The 25,734-nt window shown below is 36.5% G+C and overlaps 1 protein-coding gene and 1 long non-coding RNA gene across 3 annotated transcripts; one reads left to right on the top strand and one right to left on the bottom strand.

The window, feature by feature from the left end:
- Nucleotides 1-201: 201 nt before the first annotated feature.
- Nucleotides 202-12,684, bottom strand: LOC131435773 (uncharacterized). Of its 2 annotated transcripts, none has more exons than XM_058603967.1 (3): nucleotides 12,523-12,684; nucleotides 1,479-1,655; nucleotides 202-576 (listed from the first exon to the last, which is right to left on the bottom strand). In XM_058603967.1, the coding sequence occupies exons 1-3, from the start codon at nucleotides 12,541-12,543 to the stop codon at nucleotides 442-444; spliced, it is 333 nt and encodes a 110-aa protein (XP_058459950.1). In that variant the 5' UTR covers nucleotides 12,544-12,684; the 3' UTR covers nucleotides 202-441. The 2 variants fall into 2 exon arrangements, with proteins under 2 accessions (XP_058459950.1, XP_058459949.1); XM_058603966.1 differs by lacking the exon at nucleotides 12,523-12,684 and adding an exon at nucleotides 11,689-12,420.
- Nucleotides 12,685-12,695: 11 nt separating this feature from the next.
- On the top strand, nucleotides 12,696-13,551 carry LOC131435776 (uncharacterized). The gene is made up of 3 exons (XR_009230541.1): nucleotides 12,696-12,819; nucleotides 12,877-13,029; nucleotides 13,131-13,551. It is a non-coding gene; the product is annotated as an uncharacterized LOC131435776 (long non-coding RNA).
- The last annotated feature ends 12,183 nt before the right edge of the window (nucleotides 13,552-25,734 follow it).

Raw genomic sequence — 25,734 nt, 5'->3', positions numbered from 1 at the left:
ATAAGCAAATTCCGACAAAAATCGATGCAATCTTCAATTGCCTTGTAGTTGTAAAGCAGACTTTTTTTATATTTGTAAACGGATCCAAATAGTTTGTCATCCAGTTAAGTCTTTGACATTACCCACCCGCTTTCATTTTAAAGCATATAGCTCAACAAATTTTACCCGGTAGTGATATACAAAAAAGTAAAAATTCAAATATTTTATATTTGGTTTCTCTTTATAAAATACTTTCATTAACCTTATGTACACTCATGAATAATTTAACAAATTAATTAACAATACGTACTAGTAGACTACTATACCAAGAGGATTCCATTTAACCTTGCCGGTATAAATAGTGACTATGAGACAAAATTATATTGCACTTTCAATCAGTCTCACAACATCTCGTCCACAACAAGTTCAATGTCAGGTAGAAATGGTGGGCAACCTAAATTCCTACGGCTGCAAGTTATTCAATCCGTTCAGGTGTCCTTCGTCTCGTTGTTTCTGATGTTCTAGCCGTTCTCTGTGCTTACCATCGATTCCCAGTCCAACTCGCTCGATGGCCTTCTCGCCTCGGTAACCGTGTTGCTGAAAACGATTAACAGATTTTTATTGATTGACAAAAAAATGGCATGTGATTAAACGGTACAGGAAGTTTACATTTTCTAATTTAGCTCAAGGAATATTGGGTCAGGAAGCGGTATAAAAACGGCCGAAAATTAGTTCAACGGAATGTGTTAATTTACCGGTGATGAGAGAAACGAGAAACCGGTTGGCCGAGACCTTGCCGTGCGTTAAAATACGACTGTAGATAGCAGAAACGAAAACAAAACCAACCGAACCGATTCGATGCAGAAGATCATAAACGGGCATCGAACAAAAACTGAACCAAAATGTATCCGTGCACCTGACGCGTAAGGTCAAACGAGCTCATTGAACTTGGGCGCGAGAGAGTTACATATGTATCTTTTGCGTACTTCGATACATTGACGAAAATGGAAATTAGCTGTTTTTTGCGCCAAAATCACCTCAAAGTAAATTAGCAAAAGTTTCGTTTCTACGAAATTTAATTTCCATCTTTCACACTTACAGCTTTCGTACATAATAAATATGTTCATAAATTATTCGATAAATTTCCATCCTCGAACTAAATGCGACACATTATTTCAAATATATTTTCGAATTGTGTAAACACAAACACATTACCACGGTAAACCGATTCAACCTTCAAAAAAAATTCACAACCATTCGCGGTGCAAATCAAACGCTTGTGATGCGAGTAAATAGCACACGCAAAATTATTAAACACGAGAATTTACTTAAAACCTCACGAAAGCCGTCAAACTTCCAGCGGTTGAGCACACAAACGTCATTGGGAAGGCCGTAAACGATAGAAAAAGAATCAAGTAAGATTTACACAATCCATTAAAATACTAATTCTGTTCATAAGATATGATACTAAAATGAAACAAAGTATAGTAGAGACCTACCTCATAGTAAAGCTCACGTCGCTTTTTGCTGATCTCCGGATCGAAATCGAACTCCTCGGTTTTGTGGATCAGTGGAATACCGGCTATGTTGTTCTGCAGAAGTTCACTGAAAAACCGAACGACCGTCGCTTCAACCGGTGGCATCGAAATGCTACTTAGGACTAGGATGACACTGATCTGTGAATGTGAAAAGACAAGCGATAAACGACAGTCATCATTCATTCGGATCGACAAAACTACTGGATTAGTATAACCTTGGAATTATACTCTGATATGAAAAATGTTTACGATTGAGACATTGGTCGAGGGAGAAAACTGAGAAATCCATAGCATCAATAATAAATTTTATTTGACCAGTTATTGCGCAAAAATCGGTTTGAAATCTTACGCGCATCTCCAATCCGTAAAATTGCTGTGCCATTAAGCTACTTTGTAGATGCTAGAAACGTCCCTCTCAGAAGGAAACACACCCAAGAAACCATTTGCATAATATTATTGCTTATTTACAAATCTATTTTAACAACTTTGAGAAAACATTAAGTACAGGGTCCGGCACTCGAAGTGTAACCAATTAAAAAGGCCATAAATTCAGTTTGGAAAATTACTTTTACTTAATTCAAAGTACAAAATGTGTAAAAATAATACAAAATTCAGAATCAATTCACTTTTGCTCGATATGACCACCTTTTGCCTTGACTTGATGACTTAAGAGAGCGAAGGAGTTTCTTCGTTTGGCCGAAAGCGGTCAATTTCCAAACATTGTATTTTCTGACGAGAAAATTTTTCCAATTGAGCAAGTCGTAAACTCTCAAAACGATAGGGTTTACTTGACCGACCGTTCATACGAGAATTTGAGTCATCGATTGGCCACCAGGAGGCAGCACCCGCAACAGATAATGGTTTGGGACGCTGTAACCGCAGATGGGCGCTCTCCAATCGTTTTCATCGAACCTGGCGTGAAGGTAAATGCGACATATTATCGGGAAAGTATTCTGGAGGTTGCTTTGAAGCCGTGGGCAGACAAACATCTCGGTGGCAGACCATGGACGTTTCAGCAGGACTCGGCACCGTCTCACAAAGCTCGAGTGAACCAAGAATGGCTGAAAAACAACGTTCCGAACTTCATCACGTCCACACAATGGCTCTCGAATTCACCAGATGCGAATCCAATGGATTATTCTCTTTGGGCCATTTTGGAGAGCAAAGTCCGAACTAAAAGATACACCAGTCTCGAGGCGCTGAATGGGTATAACGAATGGAGGGTTATTTCGAAATCCAAAATGGCGGCTTTCGATTCATATAAATTCTTCAAAATCCATACAATATGGGTATTTTTAGAATGGTTGGCACACGTTTTCAGAATGGCAAACCACATGTTTTTCACAGATGGAGCAACCGATTTCACTCAAGACTGATTTTTAACAAAAAGGCGTATGTATTTTTCCATGCATTTTCTTCAAATCATGATAACTCGGAAACTGCAAATTGCACAAAAATGGTATCCAAGAAAAAGGTATAGGAAATCTATTTGGCACTCTTAAAAGAATATACATTGTAACAAACGTGATTAATCCACCTAGCAGTTAGATGATACCTTTTTTATCAATCCGCATGTGTTTTTTGCATGGATATTCTTCGGTGTTTTAGTGCTCATGACATTATTTTAATGACCGTCGTTTTAAGCGGCAATTTGAGATTTCAATCGTAAATCGGATCAAATTTAATATATTCTAAGCGTGTGACAATCGATTGAACATTCCATGAGATGTTGAAGTAACTTCCACTTTAGAGTTTTTCGCCATTATTTACGGTTCTCCCAGATCCGGTATTCAGGAACTAGCATAACCAAAAATGATTCGTATGGCCATAAATTAATACGCCAAACAATTTACAACTTCTATATCTGTAAAAATTTTAAAAACTCTTCATCCTGTAATTCCAGAATCGGATAAAATTCATCAATTTTGTATGGGACCATAAGTCTTTTAGTTTAAATTTTTGTTTTTGAAGTTCGATTTGACCTTTTTGAGAAAATGATTGAGCTTTGAGAAACAATTCGATACAGGAACCGGAGTTCTAAAATCGGTGTAGCCGAAATCAGTTAAATTCACCTGAGTGTGTAGACATCTTTGAGAAATTGTAGTGCGAATTAAATTTTAGGGTACCTCCCGAATCGAAAACTGAATACCGCTTAAACTGAAATAAATTTATTTAGTAATCCACTATCCAAATCAGCCAACCTGATAAACCTGATTAATTTATGTAAAATGGACATTTTTTATACTAATCACCCTGTATCCTCTAAACCGGAAGTTAGATTTGACTGAAAAGCATTCTTAGATTTCATTTGAATCTTAGGTTGGTTCAGCCATCTACGAGAAAAATGAGTTGCATTATTTTAATTTCGTTTCAAATATCATCCTGTGGTTCCGCTATCAGAAGTCGGATCCAAACGTAATTCAGGAACCTTGTTTGGGTGTATACGACTTTTCATATGAATCTGAGTTTGGAGAAAACGGTTGAGTCATCTCCGAAAAAAATTGAGTGAAATTATTTGTCACACACGCATTTGCTGATCTCGACGAACTGATTCGAATGGTATATGGGTGTTTTGTTCTTCCAGCATTTATTGCTGTGAGTAGTTGAAATAAATATAATTATGGAAATGTGAATTCTGCCATCAGCTTGTCATATTTACATTATTGTTTACATGTCATATTTGAACGATTATGTTGCCAAAAATGAATCATGCTAAAATCGGTCCGAGGCAAAAAGTCATGAAAAAAGATGCTGTACACATTTTTTGGCATTCAAAAACAATTGTATGTTACATTATAAAAAATCGTGTTTCACGTTGCTCCCAAGCATTGCTTTGTCATGCAGCGCTCAAAACTCTTACTACTGGAATAAGGCTGAAAATTTCAACATACAAATTCTTATAACTCAAAAAGTAAACATTCGATCTCAAAACCATTCAATAGCGTTTAGGGTGACGGGGAGACCTTTCTTTTGCGACTAGTTTGATTAAAATCGGTCCAACCATCTCTGAGATCTCGACCACTTAGTTGACAACACACAAACGGACATTTGCTCAGTTCGTCGAGCTGAATCGATTGGTATATGTCATTCGGCCCTCCGGGCCTCGGAAAATTTTTCTAAAGTTTGAGCTATATCTATTTTTTATATTTATAAAAAAGGTAAAAAATCGAATACTTTTCGAAAAATTAGAAAACCAATCAAAAAACTAAAATTAAAAGAAACGTTTCTTTATTTCTCAAATAATTTTATTTCAAACCTTAACCTAAACCCCTCATTTTGGTGCAAATTTGGTTAGTGTGAATCGAAAAATGACGAAGTTACAGCTAAAACAATTTCCCAACGATTTGTGTTTAAGTCTTTGTTAAGACGTAGAGCCCGCTTGAGCTGGTTTTAAATATGACCAGTATCTAAACCAAAATGTGGGCTTTAAGTTTGAACCAAAATGTGGGCTTTAAGTTTGAACCAAAATGTGGGCTTTAAGTTGAGGCTTAGAATAAAATTATTTAAAGAAATATTGGAGAGAAGTTTTTTTGTAATTTTAGTTTTTCGATTGGTTTTCTAATTTTTACAAAAGTATTCAATGTTTTTTACAATGTATATTTTTTGAACGTCCGATCGGTTTCCTACGTTTTCTTCTTAGACACCAATTTTGTACAGCTACAGTTTCCGTTCCTCATACTGAAAACATATGCAAAGTTGCATCCGAATCGGATGAAATGAATTCTGATGACCTGCTAATCATTTCTGGAATTACTCTATAGTTTATTAAGATTTGGTTGATATTGGTTTTCAATACCTCTCTCGCTTCTAAGAATATCATCCCGTTTTAATTAAAATCGCTGCATGGATGATAATCGTGAGAATGATTTCGAATAATTGTTATTTCATTATCATGTGTGAGATTGTCACTGTAGTGATATTGAACTGGATGAGATTTTACCCATACTCTTATCGAGTGATTATAATTATCAAGCACGATTTTTATCATTGGTGATATTTGATTATTTCATATTTTCGTCCCACTGTTTTGATAAAAAATTTGCCATTTAAATAGTATGATTCAGCTAATCAAAAGCAATCAATTTGATCATAGTGATCTTTCTCCTAAAAGTAACTGCTCTCGAGATATTTAGACATGAATTCGAAGATCGTCGTTTAGCAGTGAAAATCGACAATCACGTTTTCAATAAATTTATCGCTTCGTCCGAAATTCGTCAGGGTAACCATCTCATTAATATTTTTACTGTACTTCAACGACGTCAACTTTTCTCTAGAGAGCCATCGTCTATCGTTTGCAGATGACGTTAAGATCTATTATTTTATTAGAAGCCCCGAAGATACAGGTTTTCTACAACGACAATTGTTGAGCTACGCTGAATTGTGTGAAGTGAGCTTCGCCGAGTTTAAAGTGAATCCTCCCAATCCGCAACTAGTCCAGATACGGCTAAGTCCAAACCATGTTGTAACAAGAGCATGAATATGTTTTTTTATGTTATACTAGTTAAAACAAGATGACAGCAATATTTCTTCATAACATAACTAGTTACGAAATGGTTATTTAAGTTTCGAATCACCACATCTTTTTGTCATATTGAATTAATTATAATTTATAAGCTATCGTTACTTAGTCCAAACATATCTTTAATAACAATTAAGCTTCTAGCTACTAGTGAAAAATAAGTTTATTTGACTCCAATATTAGCAACCCGTAACTAGTTCTGATACCACTTAGCCCAACTATGTTGCAACAAGAGCACGAACATGTTTTTTATGTTATACTGGTTAAAACAAGGTGACCGCAGTGTTTCTTTATAACATAAACATTGAACTAACTATCGTTTGTAAGTTATCGTTACTTGATTCTAACAGGTTGAAAAAAGGTTTATTTTCCGTTGCCAAACCATCATAAATACGTAAGCTACTATGTAAATCGTTACTGTGAATTGATATAGCAATAACATAGTTATTATAAAATTAAAACATACAATTTCTTAATTGACTCAGATAGCTATCGGTAGGGTTTCCCAATGTAATAATAACGAAAATGCAACCTGAAAAACTTTTGTTGGCTTGAATATGGCGATCACACTATGGAGTCGCAAAAAGTGTATGAAACTTAAATAAAACTAGGATATAACTTTTTCCAAAACTACTTTTTGGCGAAAATAATGAAAGGCAGAATAGTGATTTTTGTTCTATGCGCTATCATAAACATGAAGAAAATAATGAAGGGTTTGAACATCGATTGTAATAATATTATAAATCTCATGAAATTTAAATTAAAAATTTAAAATAATGAGAAATCATTCTACTAGGATCAATTTTGAGCATTCTGAACATAAGGTTATTTCGTTGTTTATTTTTCATATCTTCATAAACAGATTTTGATTGAAGGCGCATAAAAAAAACAGTTAATTAAAATTCAATTACGCTCGACAGTTTTAAAATCGTTGTGAAATTTGTACCTTGTATCAAGTTTGTGATTTCAAGTACTCTACTGCCTCTTTATTGCTGATAGAAAAGTTCTCTTTATTCATTCAATGTTTATAATGTCGATGGTGACTAAGTTTCAACTAGTTTACATGAAAACAAGTTATTTTCAAGTTATAGAAAAATAAGTTATTCCAGTATGGCATTGCAACGTAACGACAACTTATTTTTAGTCGACTTAGAAACTAGTAGAAACTGCGCTTTTTGAGTCACGCAAGTGGTTAGATATTAGTAACAATCGCTTAAATTTCTGGTTGCAAACTAGTCACAAACAAGCTAGCGTAACAAAAATTGTTACTTGGGCTGTCAAGTGCTCGACCATTACGCTCTCGAAAAAAAAGAAACCCTTTTTAATCCACCTAGTGGTGTAATTATGTCTTTCTCATATTACTTATATTTTCAAAAATACTACTAGAAGATTCTGATAAGAATTTATCTTTATTTTGCAAAAGCAACCTATGGGACTATGAGATTTTTTATATGAGCCTAAATTTGTGAAAATCGGTTAAGTCATCTATGAGAAAAATGAGTGGTATTATTTGACACATACTCACACACAGATATTGCTCAGCATCATGAACTGTGTCGAATGGTATAGAGCACTTAGCCCTCCGGTCCCATTTTTTCTAGTCAACATTTCAAGTGATTGCATAAACTTTCTATATAAGAAAAGCAATAAGTATACTTTTAGAGCACAGAATCGTTATCATGGTTTTGTGATAATGCTAATAAGGTGGTACAAGTTTTACATATTTTTCCCAAGTTCTACATATTTTTCACCTGAAAAATATAGATTTAAATTTGGCAATCATGCATGCTATGCGAAATTGAACAAAGCATGCTGCGAACGGATCAAAACCGGTGATGTTTTCATCTTCCGTACCGCAATGACGATTTGAATATTTTGAAACTCATCGCCCTATAATTTCGGAACCAGAAGTCGAATCTGAATGAAATTGTACAGTATCTTCTAAGGTAATGAGAGCTTTATTTTGCATCAAGATTTGAGAAAATCAATTTACCTTCACCCCCCCCTTTTCTTCACTATTGTTGGTACTCTCGGAATCGGAAATCGAGGCCTGTTAGTCCCAAAGTAGGTTTATATATCCTCTAACTAACAAGATCTGCCAAAGAGATATATTTACCAGTAAGTTTTACAAAAATTTGCACCCTGCTTCGCCATCATTTGTGAAAAAATACTCATGAAATTGAAAATGTTTCACCTAGAGCGATGTTAAAGCGGAACCAGAAGTCGGATCCGGATTGACTTCTCAGGCTATTTTTAATGAATTTTATGAACTTTTATTTGCTTCTTAGCTTGTGAAAATCGGTTAAGAAATTTTCACGAAAATTGAGTGCGTAGTTTTTCATTCTTTTTAATTCCGGAACCGGAAGTCGAATCCAATAGAAATCCAGGAACTTTATATGAAACCGTAAGACCTTTCATTTAAATCTGAGTTTGTGAAAATCAGTTCAGCCATCTCTGAGAAAGTTGAGTGACATTATTTGTCACATACACAAGTACAAACACACAGACATTTTGCGATCTCGACGAATTGATTCGAATGATACATGACCCATCGGGCCTCTGTTCAAAAGGTCGGTTTTCACAGTGATTACATATCCTTTCTATATGAGAAAGACGAAAACAGAATGCGTTTTTTCAAGCCTTATTTGTCCGGTTCATTTAAAGAATCCTTGGAACGGTATTCCACTTTCTTTTTCAGTGCATAAACGTATAAAAATTCAAGCGTACCCAACAGATTTCCTACAACATCATTTGTGCATAGTTTACAGGTTTTAAGCTAGAATTATTCGAAGAACGTGCATGCAAAGATACATCCGCCCTTTTTCTAAAAATTCGTTTCATTCATATCGGAGTATTATTACTGGAATATAATATATAATACAAATAGTTCCATTTTTCGGTTCAAGTGAATAAAAAAGACAAGAACTAATATGTTATTCATTTTACAGCAGAGATGGCATTTCACCAGAGAGATACACGCTAGAGTCAGATTTTTGCCACACCGAGGATGAAAAAACGAAGCACCGCACAAAGAGGAAAGCGCACTTCTTCTCAGTGTCGAATAGACAGCATTTGAGTGTGTGCTTGTGGTTAAAGCAGCTGGCGCGAGTGAAACACATTCTCTTCGCATGAATCGCTCACACGCGCTCTCGTCTAAATACACCCAAGTGACCACTGGCGCGTGATGGTGAGCGAACACTTCTGTGAACTTCAATTAATAGAGAGTAGATCTGGCCTTGCTATGAAAAATTTGCAAGGAAAACCGAAAATTTTACGATAAATTGTTTTATTTTGCTGATTTTGCGTGTCCACGCTTCATCTACAAAAACCATACAGCAGAGTGCTCACCGGCGTGTACACCTCTGTGAAAGTATCTGCATCCACCTCAGAGAATTTATTAGCTAATGCTTTGGTGCGATTCAGTGGAAGAGGTAAAAGGAAATAAACAAACGCACTCATGATGCGTGTACACTTTACACAACAGTGGTGTATAAATGTGAAAGAGAAGAGCTCTCGTTGAAGTTGTCAGTGCGAGGGGAGAAATTTTGCTTGCTCTTCGTCACACAGAGGAGATAGACATCTCTGTTTTACAGTAAATAATTCCAACTCCATTAATAACTCAACAGCAAAAATTGCTTAAAATTCTAGCACTAGTACAATGTTCAAAAAAATCTGAAAACCTTCTAGAAATGTTTATATTTTATCACATAGCACTCTTCATCGTAATTCAAACGCAACCCATAATTCATATACACAAAAAGCTGGGAAGATTAATAAGTGGGGAAGAGAGACTGCATTGAGATAAAAAACGTTTTATATTAGTTCGTTTAATAAAAATTTAGATAATTTAGTTTGAATATCATACGCAGAAGTAACAGGAGCGCAGGTTAGTATTACACCAGTTAGTATTTTAAACCCGCCCTTCAAACGCTTCGCCTACTGTGTGTTCGAGACATGCTGACAAGCTGCGCTCCTGTTATTTCTGTAAATAAAATTCATGCTAAACAGCATTTTATTCGGTTCAATCTAAATAATGCATTGTAATCAACCAGCTGGAATTAAAGTAGCTTTTAGTCGCTATAATTACTATTTGGAATGTGGAAAAATATTGTTGTTCATATTGACCACCATACCCAAGTAACAATTTTAGTTACGCTAGCTTGTTTGTGACTAGTTTGCAACCAGATATTTGAGTGATTGTTACTAACATCTAACAACTTGCATGACTCAAAAAGCGCAGTTTCTACTAGTTGTTAATTTGGCTAAAAATAAGTTGTCGTTACGTTGTAATGCCATACTGAAATAACTTATCTTTTCATAACTTGAAAATAACTCGTTTTCAAGTAAACTAGTTCAAACCTAGTCACCATCGACATTATAAACGTTGAATTAATCCAGAATACTTTTCTATCATTAATGAAAAAGCAAAAGAGTACTTTGAATCACAAACTTGATACAAGGTACATATTTCTCAACGATTTTAAAACTGTCGAGTGGAATTCAATTTTATTTAACTGTTTTTTTATGCGCCTTCAATCAAAATCTGTTTATAAAGATATAAAAAATAAACAACAAAATAACCCTATGTTCAAAATGCTCAAAATTATTCCAAGTAGAGTTATTTCTCATCATTTTAAATTCATATATCATGAGAATTATAATATTATCACAATCGATGTTCAATCCCTATATTATTTTCTTCGTGTTTATGACAGTGCATAGAACAAAAATGACTATTCTGCCTTTCATTATTTTCGCAAAAGTAGTTTTGAAAAAAGTAATATCCTGGTTTTATTTATGTTTCATACACTTCTTGAGACTCCATATTGTGTTCGCCATATTCAATCCAACAAAAGTTTTTTTGTTTGCATTTTCGTTATCATAACGTTGGGAAAACCTACCGATAACTATCTGAACCAATGAAGAAATTATATGTTATAATCTTATAATATCTATGTTATTGCTATATCAATTCACAGTAACGATTCACATATACGTTAACGTATTTATAATGGTTTCGCTACGGAAAATAAACCTTTTTTCAACTAGTAGCTAAAAGCTTAACTGTGATTAAAGATATGTTAGAATCAAGTAACGATAACTTACGAATGATAGTTAGTTCAATGTTTACGTTATAAAGAAACACTGCTGTCACCTTGTTTTAACCAGTATAACATAAAAAAAAGTTCGTGCTTTTGTTGCAACACAGTTGGGTTAAGTGGTATCAAAACTAGCTACGGGTTGCTACTATTGAAGTCAAATAAACTTATTTTCAACTAGTAGCTAGAAGCATTGTTGTGATTAAAGATATGTTTGGATTAAGTAACGATAGCTTATAAATTTTATTAAATTCAAGATGACACAAAGATGTTATCCTGGAAAGATGTTGGAAACCTGAATAACTATTTCGTAACTAGTTATGTTATGATGAAACATCGCTGCCACCATGTTTTAACCAGTATAACATAAAAAACTTATTCGTGCTCTTGTTGCGACATAGTTTGGACTTTGTCGTATCAGAACTAGTTGCGGATTGCTACTTGGGTAAGTGCATCGAATATATCGCAGTTATTATTTCTCAGTTGTGGTTCAGTAGCGAATTTGTTCAGTAGAGAATTTTTTATTGACGAAAATATAAAAATTACATCTTACACTAATCACTTCGTGTCGAACTGAAGCGTAATGGAAATTCAGCATCGAAATATCATCGGAGACTCTTCTCTCTTTCGATTATCTCTTTAGCGGTATTTCTGTGGGTGAAAATTCGCCATCAAGTTACACTGACACACTGACTAACTTGTTTCATGAATGAGAATCTCGGAGGTGGTTTTCCCAGTCACTGAGTTTTTTAAAAACATCTCTTGAACTGATTTTTCACGAGTGATAATGAAATTATCTTTTTCTGATCATGATTTTCCAAACACTGCACATCATACTAAAGAACTCGTTTTCAGAAACCATGCCGATCAAATTAGTAATTTTCAAATCCTTTTATTCGAACACATTTGATTAATTAGCTTGATAGAAAAAAAAATCTATTTTAATACAAAATCTCGAGTTAACAACGAATAATTACACCGAGTTTCGTGTCCAACCGGTTTAACTAGTGAAGCGAGAACCACTTCGTAGCTCGTCTGCTCGATCGAATCTAGGTTTAACTGATTATTTGAATCATATTTGAGATTTCTGAGAACGATCAAAAACAGGACTGAACTACCCCCTTCCCAAAAACAACTACAACAGAAGCGTAACACTGCTCTCAATGACAGAATCTCATTCCAAGTTGGTCAAGCACAAGTTGAGTAAACGGTTGGACAACAAATTTGCATGATGCGGGTTCGACAATCATTCAACTACACCTGCGCACATTAATTTCAAACAACGTTGCGACTGCAACAGATACAGTTCGTTCAGATATAAATAAAGAAAATTGAGTGTCGTTTTTTTCCATAAACCCCTTAAATAAATTCAATCCGCCATACTTACAGTTATCACAAATTTATTCATTTCGGTTGGATTATCACAGTTTGAAGTTCTAAATCACACCAAACAGGCAACTATTCTTGGCAAACCGTCACGATCGACTAACTAACTAACTTGAGCTCAATTTCAACAGACGCCTATCGAGCTGTGCGGGCGCCGTGCCGATGCCGCAATACAGCAAAAAAACCAAAACACTCCGTAAGAAGTAACTTAACACGAAAGGCAGCAACAAATAGGTACTATTCTCGGCACCACCATAAAACAGTTTGATGAAAACCGAACCCCAAACTACGCTACGAGGTACTATGCACTTTTTTTTCTAGTCGAATGCATACGAACAAGTGTATATTTTTGCAGCATTCACTTCAGCGTGCCAAGCGTGCAGGGGGTGGCCTGTGGCATGCAAGTCACACTAGTATCGTAAACTTGCCGAGATAATACTAAACTGCACCAAACTCCACTGCACTGACTACTGCTTCAATTGTTGCCAGCACTCACGAACGTCCAACGGTAAGTATCAATTATTGCCCAAATTTGCTTCCTTATACACGATCACGCGGAACATTTCGCGAACTTGGCCAGGCTCGAAAATCCACCTTCTTCCGATACAGGTAAAGCCGGATGAATGAGCGGTGCGGTGCGGTGTGCCTCCTAGTGCGGTTCGGATGTTTGTAATACACGCCGGATGACTTAAGGCTGTTTAAGGTTGATTACTATGTATACAAACACAAAAAACGACGGTGAGACTCACCGAAGAGAACGGTGGTTGGGTTTGCCGAGTAAACTCAAGCACACATCGCTGGTTCGGTTGATTTGCGATTAAAGAAATTAGCGGCCCAGCAAGAACCAAAATGGAGGAAGTATAGTCTCGAGAGAAGCAAAAATAAGACTGCCGTGGGCAAGGAAAAGTATTGAAATGTTGTTTCTCGTACGTAGAGTCTGCTTTTGGTACCCACGAGTCAATCTAGGGCACTGTTCAATTTAAGAGCCATTGTAAATCTTGAGTAGAATTATTTTATTATTAATAAACGATTATGAGTTGATTGATCTATAAATGCAATGCGTAAATTTAATCGTAAAATTAATGTGCCACAAAACAACGATAAATCGTTAAGTGAATTAGTTAAACACTAAGTGACAAGCCCATGAAAAGAGCTTGGCAATCAATGTTGCATATCATACACTTAGAACCTGATGTTTACAAACGATCATACACCACTCGTTTCTCACATTAAATCTCTCACTGAGAACGAACCACGGAATGAAGCATTTGTGTCATTTTTGTTTTCAATATTAACAATTATCATCATAATTTTTATCCATAGTGATCGATACACTGGGAGCTACTCCCAGTGTCTTCCTTTTTATTGATGCTTAATTGTGAAATTTATTTATTATCCATCGAAAACTATAACTTTTCCCCAATTTTCGAACAAAATAATGTATTTCGGATCAACAAAATTTTCTCGTCCCTTAAGCACAAAAACGAATCGAGTCAATATCTGAAGTGTATTTCGGTAAGAGCGTACAGCAATCTATCGAAGCATGTTGCAGTCGGATGGCGTTAAGTCTGGACTACAAAGCAAGTGGGGCAAAATATCTCTTTGATTATAATTTGAGGATTATAATCTGAAGATTTGAAGATCTTGTCGAGCTTTGTTGAATTATATACAACTCTCAGATCACAAGCCGGTTGATCCAGCAATTCTTTGAGCATTTAGGGATTTTTGGATTTTACGTAAAATACATACATATTTCGTTTCAATTTCTTCGCGTTTCCCCTTCGGCTCACCAGTGCTTAAAGCAGTTCAAATTGAACCGCCATCTCCGCCTAACAATTCAATTTGAACCGCTAAGCGATTGGGGCACAACGTTTTTAGGGAGGCGGCAAACTAATCCTTGGGACCTTTTTTTTTTGCTCGCCCAAGTCATCTTTCCGGAGATGGAGCTTTTTGTTTACTCACAAAACCAACGATGAGGGCGGCAAATCGCTTATTTTGTTCCGGCCACCAAATTTCCACGGTACGCCACTGAAGTTCAGCCCGGGTACGAGTACAAGTTTTTTATTTCTAACCGGGTACAGGTTGGATGTGGTTTCAACACATCACTCATTCAAGTCCTGTGACTGAAACACAGATGGCGCTATCATTGTCAAATACATTGAGATTTTTTTTGCCCGGTGCAAAATGAACGGTGACCCTAGTGAAAAATGGGTAGCCAATATATTTACTGATGTAAACAAAACAATATGTAAGAACGATTCACACGTGGCATCAGGCGACTATGGCATGGAACGGTTACGGAACAACATTAATTGTAGGCAATTCATATGAAGGGACACATCGTCAAGCTCTCGGAACATTCTGACGTCGGGTACGTAAGTAATATTCGGCTAAAGATTTTTTAAACTAAACTTGACGTCGACCGAAACTGATTGATCGTCTGAATCGTGTTTAATGCTGGCGTTTCCTAATGGAAACATACCAATCTCATTTGCATTTGTGGTTTTGTATAAAGTTTCTTTTATTCGGCTCTTTCGCACTTAATAAGTGGCCCTTTTTCAATAAAAAAAAAATTCTACCTTACCGCACCTAACAGCTATAGTCCCGGGGTGTCCTTTGCTGTATCAAGCATACGTCTCCACATAACTCGGTCCATGGCCGCTCGTCGCCAGCATCTCAAGGCACGGATGCTTCTGAGATCACCCTCCACTTGAGGGATCCACCTTACTCGCTGCGCTCCTCTTCTTCTTGTACCAGTCGGATTAGATTCAAGAACCATTTTCACTGGGCTGTCGTCCGACATCCTTATGACATGCTCAGCCCATCGTAGACGTCCGATTTTAGCTGTCCGTACGATTGGTGGTTCTTCTAGCAGCTGTTGCAATTCGTGATTCGTACGCCGTCTCCACGTTCCGTCTTCCATCTGAACTCCGCCATAGATGGTACCTTTCGAAAACACTGAGGGCGCGTTGGTCCTCAGCCAACATAGTCCAGGTCTCGTGGCCATAGAGAACAACCGGTCTAATGAGCGTTTTGATGGTCAATTTCATGCGGTGGCGTACTTTTCTTGATCGAAGGGTTTTTCTGAGTCCAAAGTACGTACGATTCCCTGCCAAAATACGTATCTGAATTTCTCTGCTGGTGTCAATATCGGCGGTCACCAGTGAGCCCAAATACACGAAATTGTCAACCACCTCGATATCGTCACCGTCTATCAATATTCATAGTGGGAGGCATAGTGTTTCTTCTCTAGAGCCTCTTCCTCTCATGTATTTTGTTTTTGACGCATTTATGGCCAGTCCGATACGCCTAGCTTCAGCTTTCAGTCCGATGTAGGTTTCCGTCATCTTCTCAAGGTTACGTGTCACAATATCAATATCGTCAGCGAAGCCAAAAAGTTGTACGGACTTTCGGAAGATCGTGCCACTCGTGTCGATTCTCACTCTTCTAATCACTCCTTCTAAGGCAATATTGAACAAGATACAAGAGAGTCCGTTGCCCTCTCCGAGATTCGAAGGGACTCGAGAGCGTCCCAGATACTCGGACGTAGCACATCACTCTATCCATCGTTGCTTTGACCAGTCGCGTCAGTTTATCCGGGAAACCGTATTCGTGCATTATCTGCCATAGCTGTTCTCGATCGATTGTGTCGTATGCCGCATTGAAGTCAATGAATAGGTGTTGCGTGGGTACGTTGGATTCACGACACTTCTGGAGTACTTGTCTTATCGCGAATATGTGATCCGTAGTGGCGTGGGCTCTAGTAAATCCCGCTTGCTGCGGCTCTACGAATTCCTTAGCTATTAACGATAGACGACTGATTCCTGCTGCGGCTCTACGAATTCCTTAGCTATTAACGATAGACGACGGCAAAGGATTTGGGAGAGTACCTTGTAGGTGGCGTCCAGCAATGTGATTGCGCGGTAATTGCAACAATCTAGCTTATCGCCCTTTTTGTAAATGGGATATACCACTTCATCCATCCATTCCTGCGGTCGAATCTCCTCCTCCCAAATCTTAGAAATCATCCAGTGCAGCGCTCTAGCCATTGGGACATAGTTATGCGAATATAAGGATCGATGAGGCTTGAGGGAAGATCATGCACACGCACTTCTATAGCACTATCTTCCATATATACTGGAATATTGTACTTAATGTTTTCGTGCTCCACATAGTGCACATTGTTATTGTCTTTTGCGAATTGAATTGCACATTATTTGTCTCATTGCATTGAAGTAAATGCACACGTTTATTGTCAAGATGCATTTGCTCCTTAAGCAAACCTTCAAGTTCTCCTACCGAAGGTCGAATTTTGCACTGTCTGAAGTGAACAATAATTGTATTCTTTCGTAGCGGCGGTAGCTTTTGTTCGTTTGGTTCACACAACACAGTACTTAGTTTCTTCCGTCCCGAACGTAAGCGGTTTTGTTTTATCGACTGACGTGGATGAGATGTGAAAGCGAACTGATAAAATAAAGAGAAAATATCGTTGCCTGATTTAAAGATTAAAAGAGCTATTACTCGTGCATTTCTCAGACAACACTTCCCAGTTTCAGTAATTTCGCAATCACTGCGGGTATGTTGTAAAGAAAGAATGAGGCTCTCTTATGAACGCAGCATGAAAACTTTCGACACTGCGCGGTGAGTAAATCAACATGATAATATTTATTAGCTCTCGGATTCACTAGACGTTGCTCAAATTTCGCGAATAAGTGTATAATTATATCGGTCAAATAAATGGGGCACCCATGAAATGGTGTAGTCATGGATCCAGTTATAGATAGCGACAGTCGGTAAAAACGGGGTTTCCAAACTAAGTTGCACTTATCCGACTTTTGCATTCAGTCGTTCAATTGAGACCTATATGTTTTTAACCTGCTAAGCAAATTATAAAACGTGCTTGAATCATTCATCAGAACTGGAAAATATCTTTTCTTTGCCATGAAAAACTTGAAACAGAAACGTACGACTTCGTCAATTCAATCCCGCGATATCCGAACTTGCAATCTTATTGTATAAAATGTGTGAATCGGAATGTTTTAGAGATTTCTTATTTTGGAACAGATACTAAAGTATCATCTTCGTTATTTATTAATCACATAGCATTCCTACCCATTTTTGAAATTGCTAAAAAAAGACAAAAGAAAAGATAACGAAAAATGCCTTATCATTTGGGTCAATCTAATGATTATTGAATTGATCGTTAATTTTAGGGAATTGACAGTTGGCATCACTGGGAGTTCCTAAGTAATGCCCTCCAAACAGTGATTGATTGAAACAGTTATTTTAAGTTATAGTGCAGCTGTGGCAAGTGTTGATTCGTGAAAAGTGTTATTTATTCAATGTTGCTGATTCGCGAAACAAAAAAATGTTCAAGCGACGGAAGCTGCGAGTTCACCTCAAACTTAAACGACGTCAACCGATGCTAATTTACCGCACAAAATTTAAACAACGTCAACCGATCGAAGCGTCATATGCATATCATTGTGGGTGTTATCAGATTTATATGGAATGTGTGAAAATCTACGGGTCTGCTGAAAATCTAAAATTGGTCTGCAGCAAGCTAATCTGCGAGTGATTATTTTATTTTATTTAGTAGTGGTGTGTCATCTCGCATTGTTCACAGCAATACGAATAGGAGAAGCAGGATACTGGTGAGATCGTTCCTTAGAAATATTTCACATTTTTTCTTATTTACTATTTTATTATGTTTCTCCTTGCTAAAAATCGGGCTAGGCTATACTCCGTTGATTATTCGGGGGACGTTTGATCACGGAAAGACCGAAATCAGCATTTAGGCGAAAAAAATAGTTGATTTTCTGATTTTAGTTAGTTATTTTTTGAGACAACTAAAAAAATCTTACTTTTGCTAATTTAGATTTTTTAATTCTAATTCCCTTAATAATAATAAAATATTTGGCTATTTATTTTAGTTGAATTCACCAATTAAACGTGCTGTCATTTCTTAGCTAAGGCACGCTTCATATCCATTCAACTAATTTTTTAGTTGAATTAGAGAAATAAAACGTTGTTTTCAACCAACATAGATGGTTGAATTGGTTTCTGAAATTTGCAGCTGTATGGCGCTCTGTCACCGAAAAAACGTTAACACCGTAATAACTACTAGCCACTAGATGGCATACTACAACCGAAAAAAATTTCAGTCGCGATTATATTTTCTATATTGGCAGGTATAAATACGATGTTGTATTGGAGAAAAAGACATAAGCGAAACATAAACTTCTTTTTGAAAATTTTTCTTCTCAATTGCTGTTTTCTTCATTCGACTTCGCGAAATTGACTCTCTTACTGAAAGCTTTGAGCACTCGGAAAACAAAAACCGAATACAAGTAGTACACTGAACGGCGTAGCCCAGAAGGTTGGAAGATACAAAAAACATAATTTGACATGTACAATTAGAGAGCAACATTCGAAACTCGCTTCCCTGTTCCGCGTAAAAACATTATTACGCACAATCGCTTCAAATGCGCACAAATTTTGAATAAATACACTTTCCACTAACAGTTTACGTCATTTTTTCATATCGGTTTAGAAATTTATATATGGATACATCGTAACACATGCGAAAAACATCAAAACAATTTGCAAGCAGTTTTTGGCTAATAAACTTGTTAATAAAAACCAATTTCATTTTTGTTTTCTTTGTGCTGTCCTTCAGTGATGATGGTGATAGGTAAATAGAAACAAATTTTCTGATTTTAATAACAAAATTAGTTGTGAATGAGAATTTCGTGTTGGATTGAAATATTGCTGGTTTGTGTCCAGAATATTCGCCAACTAAACACATTCTCTCAAAAAAAGAGTTTTTTTCAGCAAAGTAAATTCTCAATTTTAACTAATTTTATAGCTATTTTGGAAATTTTGTTGTTAAATTCAACTAATTCAAAAACAGTAATACGAATTACGCGCATAGCTAATTTCGGTCGTTCCGTGATCTGTTTTTCTTCGGGTTAAACGCTAAGTTTGAAACGCGCGCTTGAAGTTTGTAACCGTGGAGATTTTTTTGAGACAGTGTTTAACTAGGACGTATGTAAATACAGTTTAGACCACGAAGATGATCCATTTAGTATTTTATTGTTTTGGTTAGGGAGTGAACTTCGACATTACTTCGTATCGCGTAAGGCGTTGTTGTTCAATTGATGACAATCAAGTGATACCTTGCCAATATTACGGAAGACTATTGAAAAAACAAGGAAACGATGAATTGTATGAAAGCAAAGTCTTGGCATTACATTCCTGTGGTAAAATTTTGGCCTTCTGTTTCAACAGACTTCGCAGCCGATTATTAGTGTACAGAATAATTGCATGGCTAGTACTATGGATCCTACTGACACTAAGAACCCTTCCAGGTCGGTGCTCGAACAGACGACAGCTGGCTTGTAAGACCAGCGTCCTATGCATTGAACCGCCTACCCGGGATATGAATGGTATGAATTGATATCGAATCTCCCAACAGCCGGCTTTCCGAAGTTTTACGAGTTTCGAAAGAAATTTCGTATTTTAGTATAATAATCGAATTTTAGCAGTATAACATACTAACAAACAACCCCTTCCCGTGATGCATGTGGAAATGCAGAGGATTCCTCGGTTTCTATCAGAAACATGCATTGAAACATGCAGGAAACAAGGCAGTTAACACAATGTAAAGCAAAGCAAAGTCTTGGCATTGCATTCCTTCAGTGGAATTGTTCCTTTCTATTTCAACAGACTTCGCACAGCATCATTGCATGGCTAGTACTACGATCCTACCGACACTAAGGCTGTGAACCATTTCACGGTTAATTTTAACTTTTGGTTAAAATCTGACACTTGAGTGGTTATTTGGTGTCGAGTAGTTAAATTTGACTAAAACTGTGGCCCATTTCAAAATTTGATAGACGGAAAGTTATTTGGGTTTATTTTCCACTGGAAATAATTTCAACTAAAGAATTAGTATTAGAATTTTCATTGCGAGATTTTTTTCAGTGTTGGAAAATAACTACCGATCTGTCAAAAATAACCATGCTCTCGAGCAGGGTTATTTTTGACAACATCAAATTAACCACTCGAGTGTCAGATTTTAACCAAAAGTTAAAATTAACCGCGAAATGGTTCACAGCCTAAGAATCCTTCCTGGTCGGGACTCGAACATACGACCACTGTCTTGTAAGACCAGAGTTTTATGCATTGAACAGCAGAAAGAAAGTGGATGTTTTCAGTAATTGTGGAACTTTTGATTACTTGGGATATTAAAACCATAAACGATTAATTACTATTTCTTATCTTCTTCTAGTAAATGTTTTTAAAATTCCGAATTTAAGGTAATCCGCTAACAAGACCGCATTAAAAAGACCGAAATAAACATATGAACCCTTTTGTTTTTGATTCGTTCACCCATACGAAGAAGCTCTTTCGTGCTCACGCAGAAAACGACATTGACCGGCTTACTTCCGAATTCCCTGCTTCATACACGCAGAAAAATTAAAATGGCTCAAAACAACGAATCAAGTTGTTAAAAAAATTAGGCTTTCATAATATTTATTCCAAATAATTTCTTAATTTCCAATCAGATTTTTTTTCCTAAACATTAGAATGGACTTACTTAAACCGGCTAATACGGTGAAATCAAACCCGAAAATCAGAAGAACAGTTAAAACGATTTGAGATTGGTTCGACTGATCGTTTCTCTTTGTGTAGAGCGCTTGAGCTGATTGTTTTACAATTGCGGTATAGGGTAACAGAGGTATTTTGGCCACTTCATATATTTTGGCCCACCTAACAAACTTTATCGATTTTATCGGATTTTATCCATGTTAAGTAACCCATGTTGCATCAATTTGATGCCTATCATATTAAATTACTTTGTGCGGAAGGGTTTTTCAAAGATATCACAACATTTGGTGGATATTTGTACAAAGTGGGCCAAAATAAAATCAATCCTAAAGTGGGCCAAAATACCTCTGTTACCCTAATTGACCGAGTTTAAAAGAAATCCGAAAAAAACGGCCAATTACTGACATCTATTTTGGAAGATACAATCCGAATAGAGCGTACGTGATTCATTGAAACGATCGAAAATTGCAGGCTAGAACGGTACAGTGATCATTCAATCTCGGTACTGTTATTTTAAAACGCTGGTGAACGTTTAACAGTGAGTTGCAGTATGCGCAATAATGTGAAATGAAATGATAGAGAAGTATCTCAAAATGCGGAAAAAAACTTGATCCAGTAACAGACTGTTGGTAAAAAAAACCTTCACCAGTGAAGTTGCCGAAGGTTCCCCGCTTATTCAAGCGCCAAGGTCTCCGCCGGAAACAGAGACGGAAGGTAAACAACAATGGCTAAGTTATTGTGGGATAACAGATTAAACTATACAGAATATGTTTTATTTCTTATACCTACTATTGAATGGTGCATCAGTACAAAAACAGTTTTGTCTGTTTCATCGCATACGATAAACTATAGTTGTGCAACCGTAATTCGCGACTGCAAACGGATTCACTCATCATTATGTACGAGCATAGCTGCACGTAATCATCAATTCGTAAAACAACCTTTGCACTAGCTAGTTACAAGCTGTCAGTGGAAGGCTGCTGTTAACCGGCTTTGTTTTTGACAGAACTTGGCCGAACTGAAGCAATGAACGAGCTGAACGAAACTGCTTCAGTGTAGGTTACCAGTATCTCTAAATACAACTGGAAATTATGTCAGGTACAACCGAACTCCACGCTGGCTGAAGTTATTATACGAGGGTTCTCAATACCATAAAAACCTACTGCGGCTGCACCACAAACACAGAGAGTTGGCCGGCGGGGAAAACGATCTTCGAGACAACTTTCACTTTTTCTCATTCCACGGAATGTTCACAGTTACCAACACAGCGAGATATCAAGATCGGTTCGTGATCCATGTCGTCACTATGGCAACTTCGATCGCGTCATTGGCCAACTTCAACGCATGCGTCAACCAAACACAGTACAGAGCAAAGATACCTTTGTTGAAGTACAGTTGGTCTTCGTTAGTTGATTTTTCTGAATTTGAAACCTACTATTTGGCAGATTTATTTGAATAAAACTCCCAGACTATGATAATTCAAACTGAAAATACTAAATTGATAACATTTTATCCGAAAGATAATACTGTTTGGGACTTTTGGGACGTGCCATTTCTTCTGTGACAGAAACACCTGCATCACAAGTGAACAAAATGTGATCTTCTTAGTAACCTTTCATGGTTGTGTTCTGTAACGCTTAAATTCGGGCCAGATTCGTAAACACGTAAACTTCGGAAGCAACATATAAATCATGTTCAAAATTGAGGTGCACCCTACAATTTCCTGTTAATACTCCGGAATGAAGTTTACAAAATTTCACCCATTTATTCCTTATATTTGTATTTTAAGAAAATCGAGGAAAACGAACAACGGTAAACGTTCTATCGAAACGATTTTTGCAAAATTTAGCAGCACACTTAATTTTAGCTTGTAACATTTTTACCCTCATAGAAAATCAAACCGAATACTGCCACGAATTCAAGTTTTTTAATTCGAAATCAAAAAATTATTTAAAGTTCATCAAATTAGCCTGGTTGCCAAAGGGAATAACAAAAGAATCGTAAAGTGGCCAACTAACTGATATTCGGAAGCGTGTCAGTTTTATTCGTATTCACGACATCCAGTTATTTATCTGACATTACCCACCCGTACTTATTTTTTCTTCCATGTTATTACTTGTTTTTAAACATTATAAATTGAATAATAAAAATCAACTATCGCGAAGAGACTACTCAGATAAATTTTTGGAGTAAATACATAAATAATTGAATTAATCATTTTTCGCGGTAAGTTATATAGTGAAAATAGTAAACAATCCAGACCCGTGTGAAGTCTGTTGACCTCTGATGGTAATTTAAATTTTTTAATGTATAATTTATAGAATAACTAATTTATATACATTATCTGCTAAATAGAGCTTTCGGATGATTTCAATATGTCACTACAATTAAACAACTTGTTTGTCTAAATCCCATTCACTCGTTTATATTGTAGCAGGCAGTTTCATTTAGTACAAAATTATGGAAGTTTTCATTCGTTTCACGATAACATTAAAAATATTCCCTCAGTTTCCACGAATAAAAACTGTGAATCAAGACTCTCCGGGGCTTCAATATCGGATATTGTTGAAACGTTCACTCGGGAAGTTCATGAGTTTTGTGGTGCATCCGAGCATCTTGAACCCGAAACATACTCAGTCGCGCGCGAATACGCACTAATTTTTTTTCGTTGAACCTCGGCAAAACAAATGCCGAAATTTCCACTGCCGAGTACTCGGTAATCATCTCGGCTAAAAATAAAATTGAGGAGTCTCGGCAATCTTAAATTTGGCAATGGTCAATTATTACCGAAATTGTCAGCAAAAAAGTTTACTGTCTGTTCGGAATAACCGTCACTTGTTCGTCAAAAGCAACGAAGTGAAATTTATGAATTACTGAGCCAATTAATATTTCACCAGGAAATAATTACGTAGTATCAAGCGAAAATTAAGTGACAGTTGTCTAGCCGAATTTCGGCAAAAGCTTACACATATTTCTAAATTTTTGCAAACGCATTTAGAAGAATTTCCTGTGACTTTAAGAGACTATTTTATGACCTATCTTAATGCTTATTGGTTACCTGGCTAACCATTGCATGTTCTGTAATCTGTAAGCAGGCAATCGACTGAGAAATCTTTTGAAACAGAATTATTAGAAACTTTAAAAGGAATTTCTAATAACCGTTTCAGATATTCCATGTTATTACAGATATTTATCAAAAATAAACCTCTCGAGGCCTGTTTACATTCGAATTGTTGAACCGGGATCCTTGATGAAAATAGCTAATCAGTAGTAGCACAAAAATTATCCGTACTGCTAAGTGAAAATACGGGTTGCAACTTCCAATAGGACTTTCTACGGACTCCGTAACCAGCTGAAATCTCATAGCTTGCAGATACACACAAAGTTTATTCTATATAAGTTGTTCATGCTTCAAAGACGGACTGAGTAATAAATTCTTACTAGACTACTCGTTTCTGAAAGCTCGATAAACCCAATTGACAGTGACATTATAAATGTCATTGAATTTTTGTTCACTTTATAAATGTGTTAGTGTAAAAGTTAGGCAACTTATGCCGTTTCATTACACTCCATCTAAAGGAATAGACGATGGTAAGCCTTCATTAGAAACATAAAATAGTAGTGATAGTCAGAGCTAATAAAAGTCATTCTCATTGACTCAAAATAGACGAAAATGACAAGAAATTACTGTCACTCTCAGCCTCGCTTGCAAACTATGAGAACGAAATCCATGTCCAGTCAATGACATAAGCGGGAGAGTAGTTTCAAAATTGTGCTTTTTCTTTCTTTCTTTTGCCCTTTCAGTCATTTGCAGTTTTCAGTGAAAATCCCATAGTATGCAGTGTCGATATTCAACCGAAGCTGTGAGAATCTAAAATGACAGAAAAAGGTTTCACAATAACTTTTACCTGTTGGTGCTCGAATTTGTAGTAGTTTTGGTTACCAAAACTTGGTTCTGGGATGTAATAATTTGTCATATTTTAGTCACTTTTTATAGCCAAGCGCAATATATTTTCAATAAATCGATGAAAGAATGATAATTGAAATTCTGCTGATGCTCCCTGAAGACGTTAATCTGGTTTCGTCTTGGCATAAAGGAAAGAGTGACGTTGGCAATTAATTTGTTTCAATGAGAAACGAGAATGCTTCGTCTCTCTTCGTTTGTTCTGGTGTCAGTCATTTACGAATGAGACAGTAAAATATTGAAAATGAGGCTGTTGGATTGGATTCTTTCATTGAGAATGCGTGACAATTTTAAGCTCTTGGTATACATAGTAGTGCATAGCAATTGACTTAATTGATGATGGAAAAATACGGATTTATTCTGTCGAATAGGATGCTTCGAAGTATTATTCCCCAGATATCCTAGATGACTTAAGTTTGTTACGCATGCGCTTGAAGAAGCCTATGCGTTCTTATGTGACATTTGCTCATGACACAAAGATTTCGCCTGATCCGTTAGTCACATATATAACCATCAACTGGCCACATACCAACATTGCCTAAATCGTTCACAACGGTAAGCTTTGCAAAAAAAATGGACAAGAAATCATCAATCCTCAATAACAAATCCCCTTCTTCTTTGACCCTAAAGTAACCC

The sequence above is a fragment of the Malaya genurostris genome, chromosome 3 (assembly GCF_030247185.1).
Source record: "Malaya genurostris strain Urasoe2022 chromosome 3, Malgen_1.1, whole genome shotgun sequence".
NCBI lineage: Eukaryota > Metazoa > Arthropoda > Insecta > Diptera > Culicidae > Malaya > Malaya genurostris.
This window is presented reverse-complemented; position numbering and strand designations above follow the sequence as displayed.

Excerpts from the sequence above, each read along its gene's own strand:
- LOC131435773 (XM_058603966.1), bottom strand. The coding sequence starts at position 11,733 with ATGCTGAATTTCCATTACGCTTCAGTTCGACACGAAGTGATTAGT. Across the intron at positions 1,656-11,688 it reads TTCGACACGAAGTGATTAGT|ATCAGTGTCATCCTAGTCCT; the intron begins GTAAGATGTAAT and ends TCACATTCACAG. Across the intron at positions 577-1,478 it reads GACGTGAGCTTTACTATGAG|CAACACGGTTACCGAGGCGA; the intron begins GTAGGTCTCTAC and ends AATCGTTTTCAG.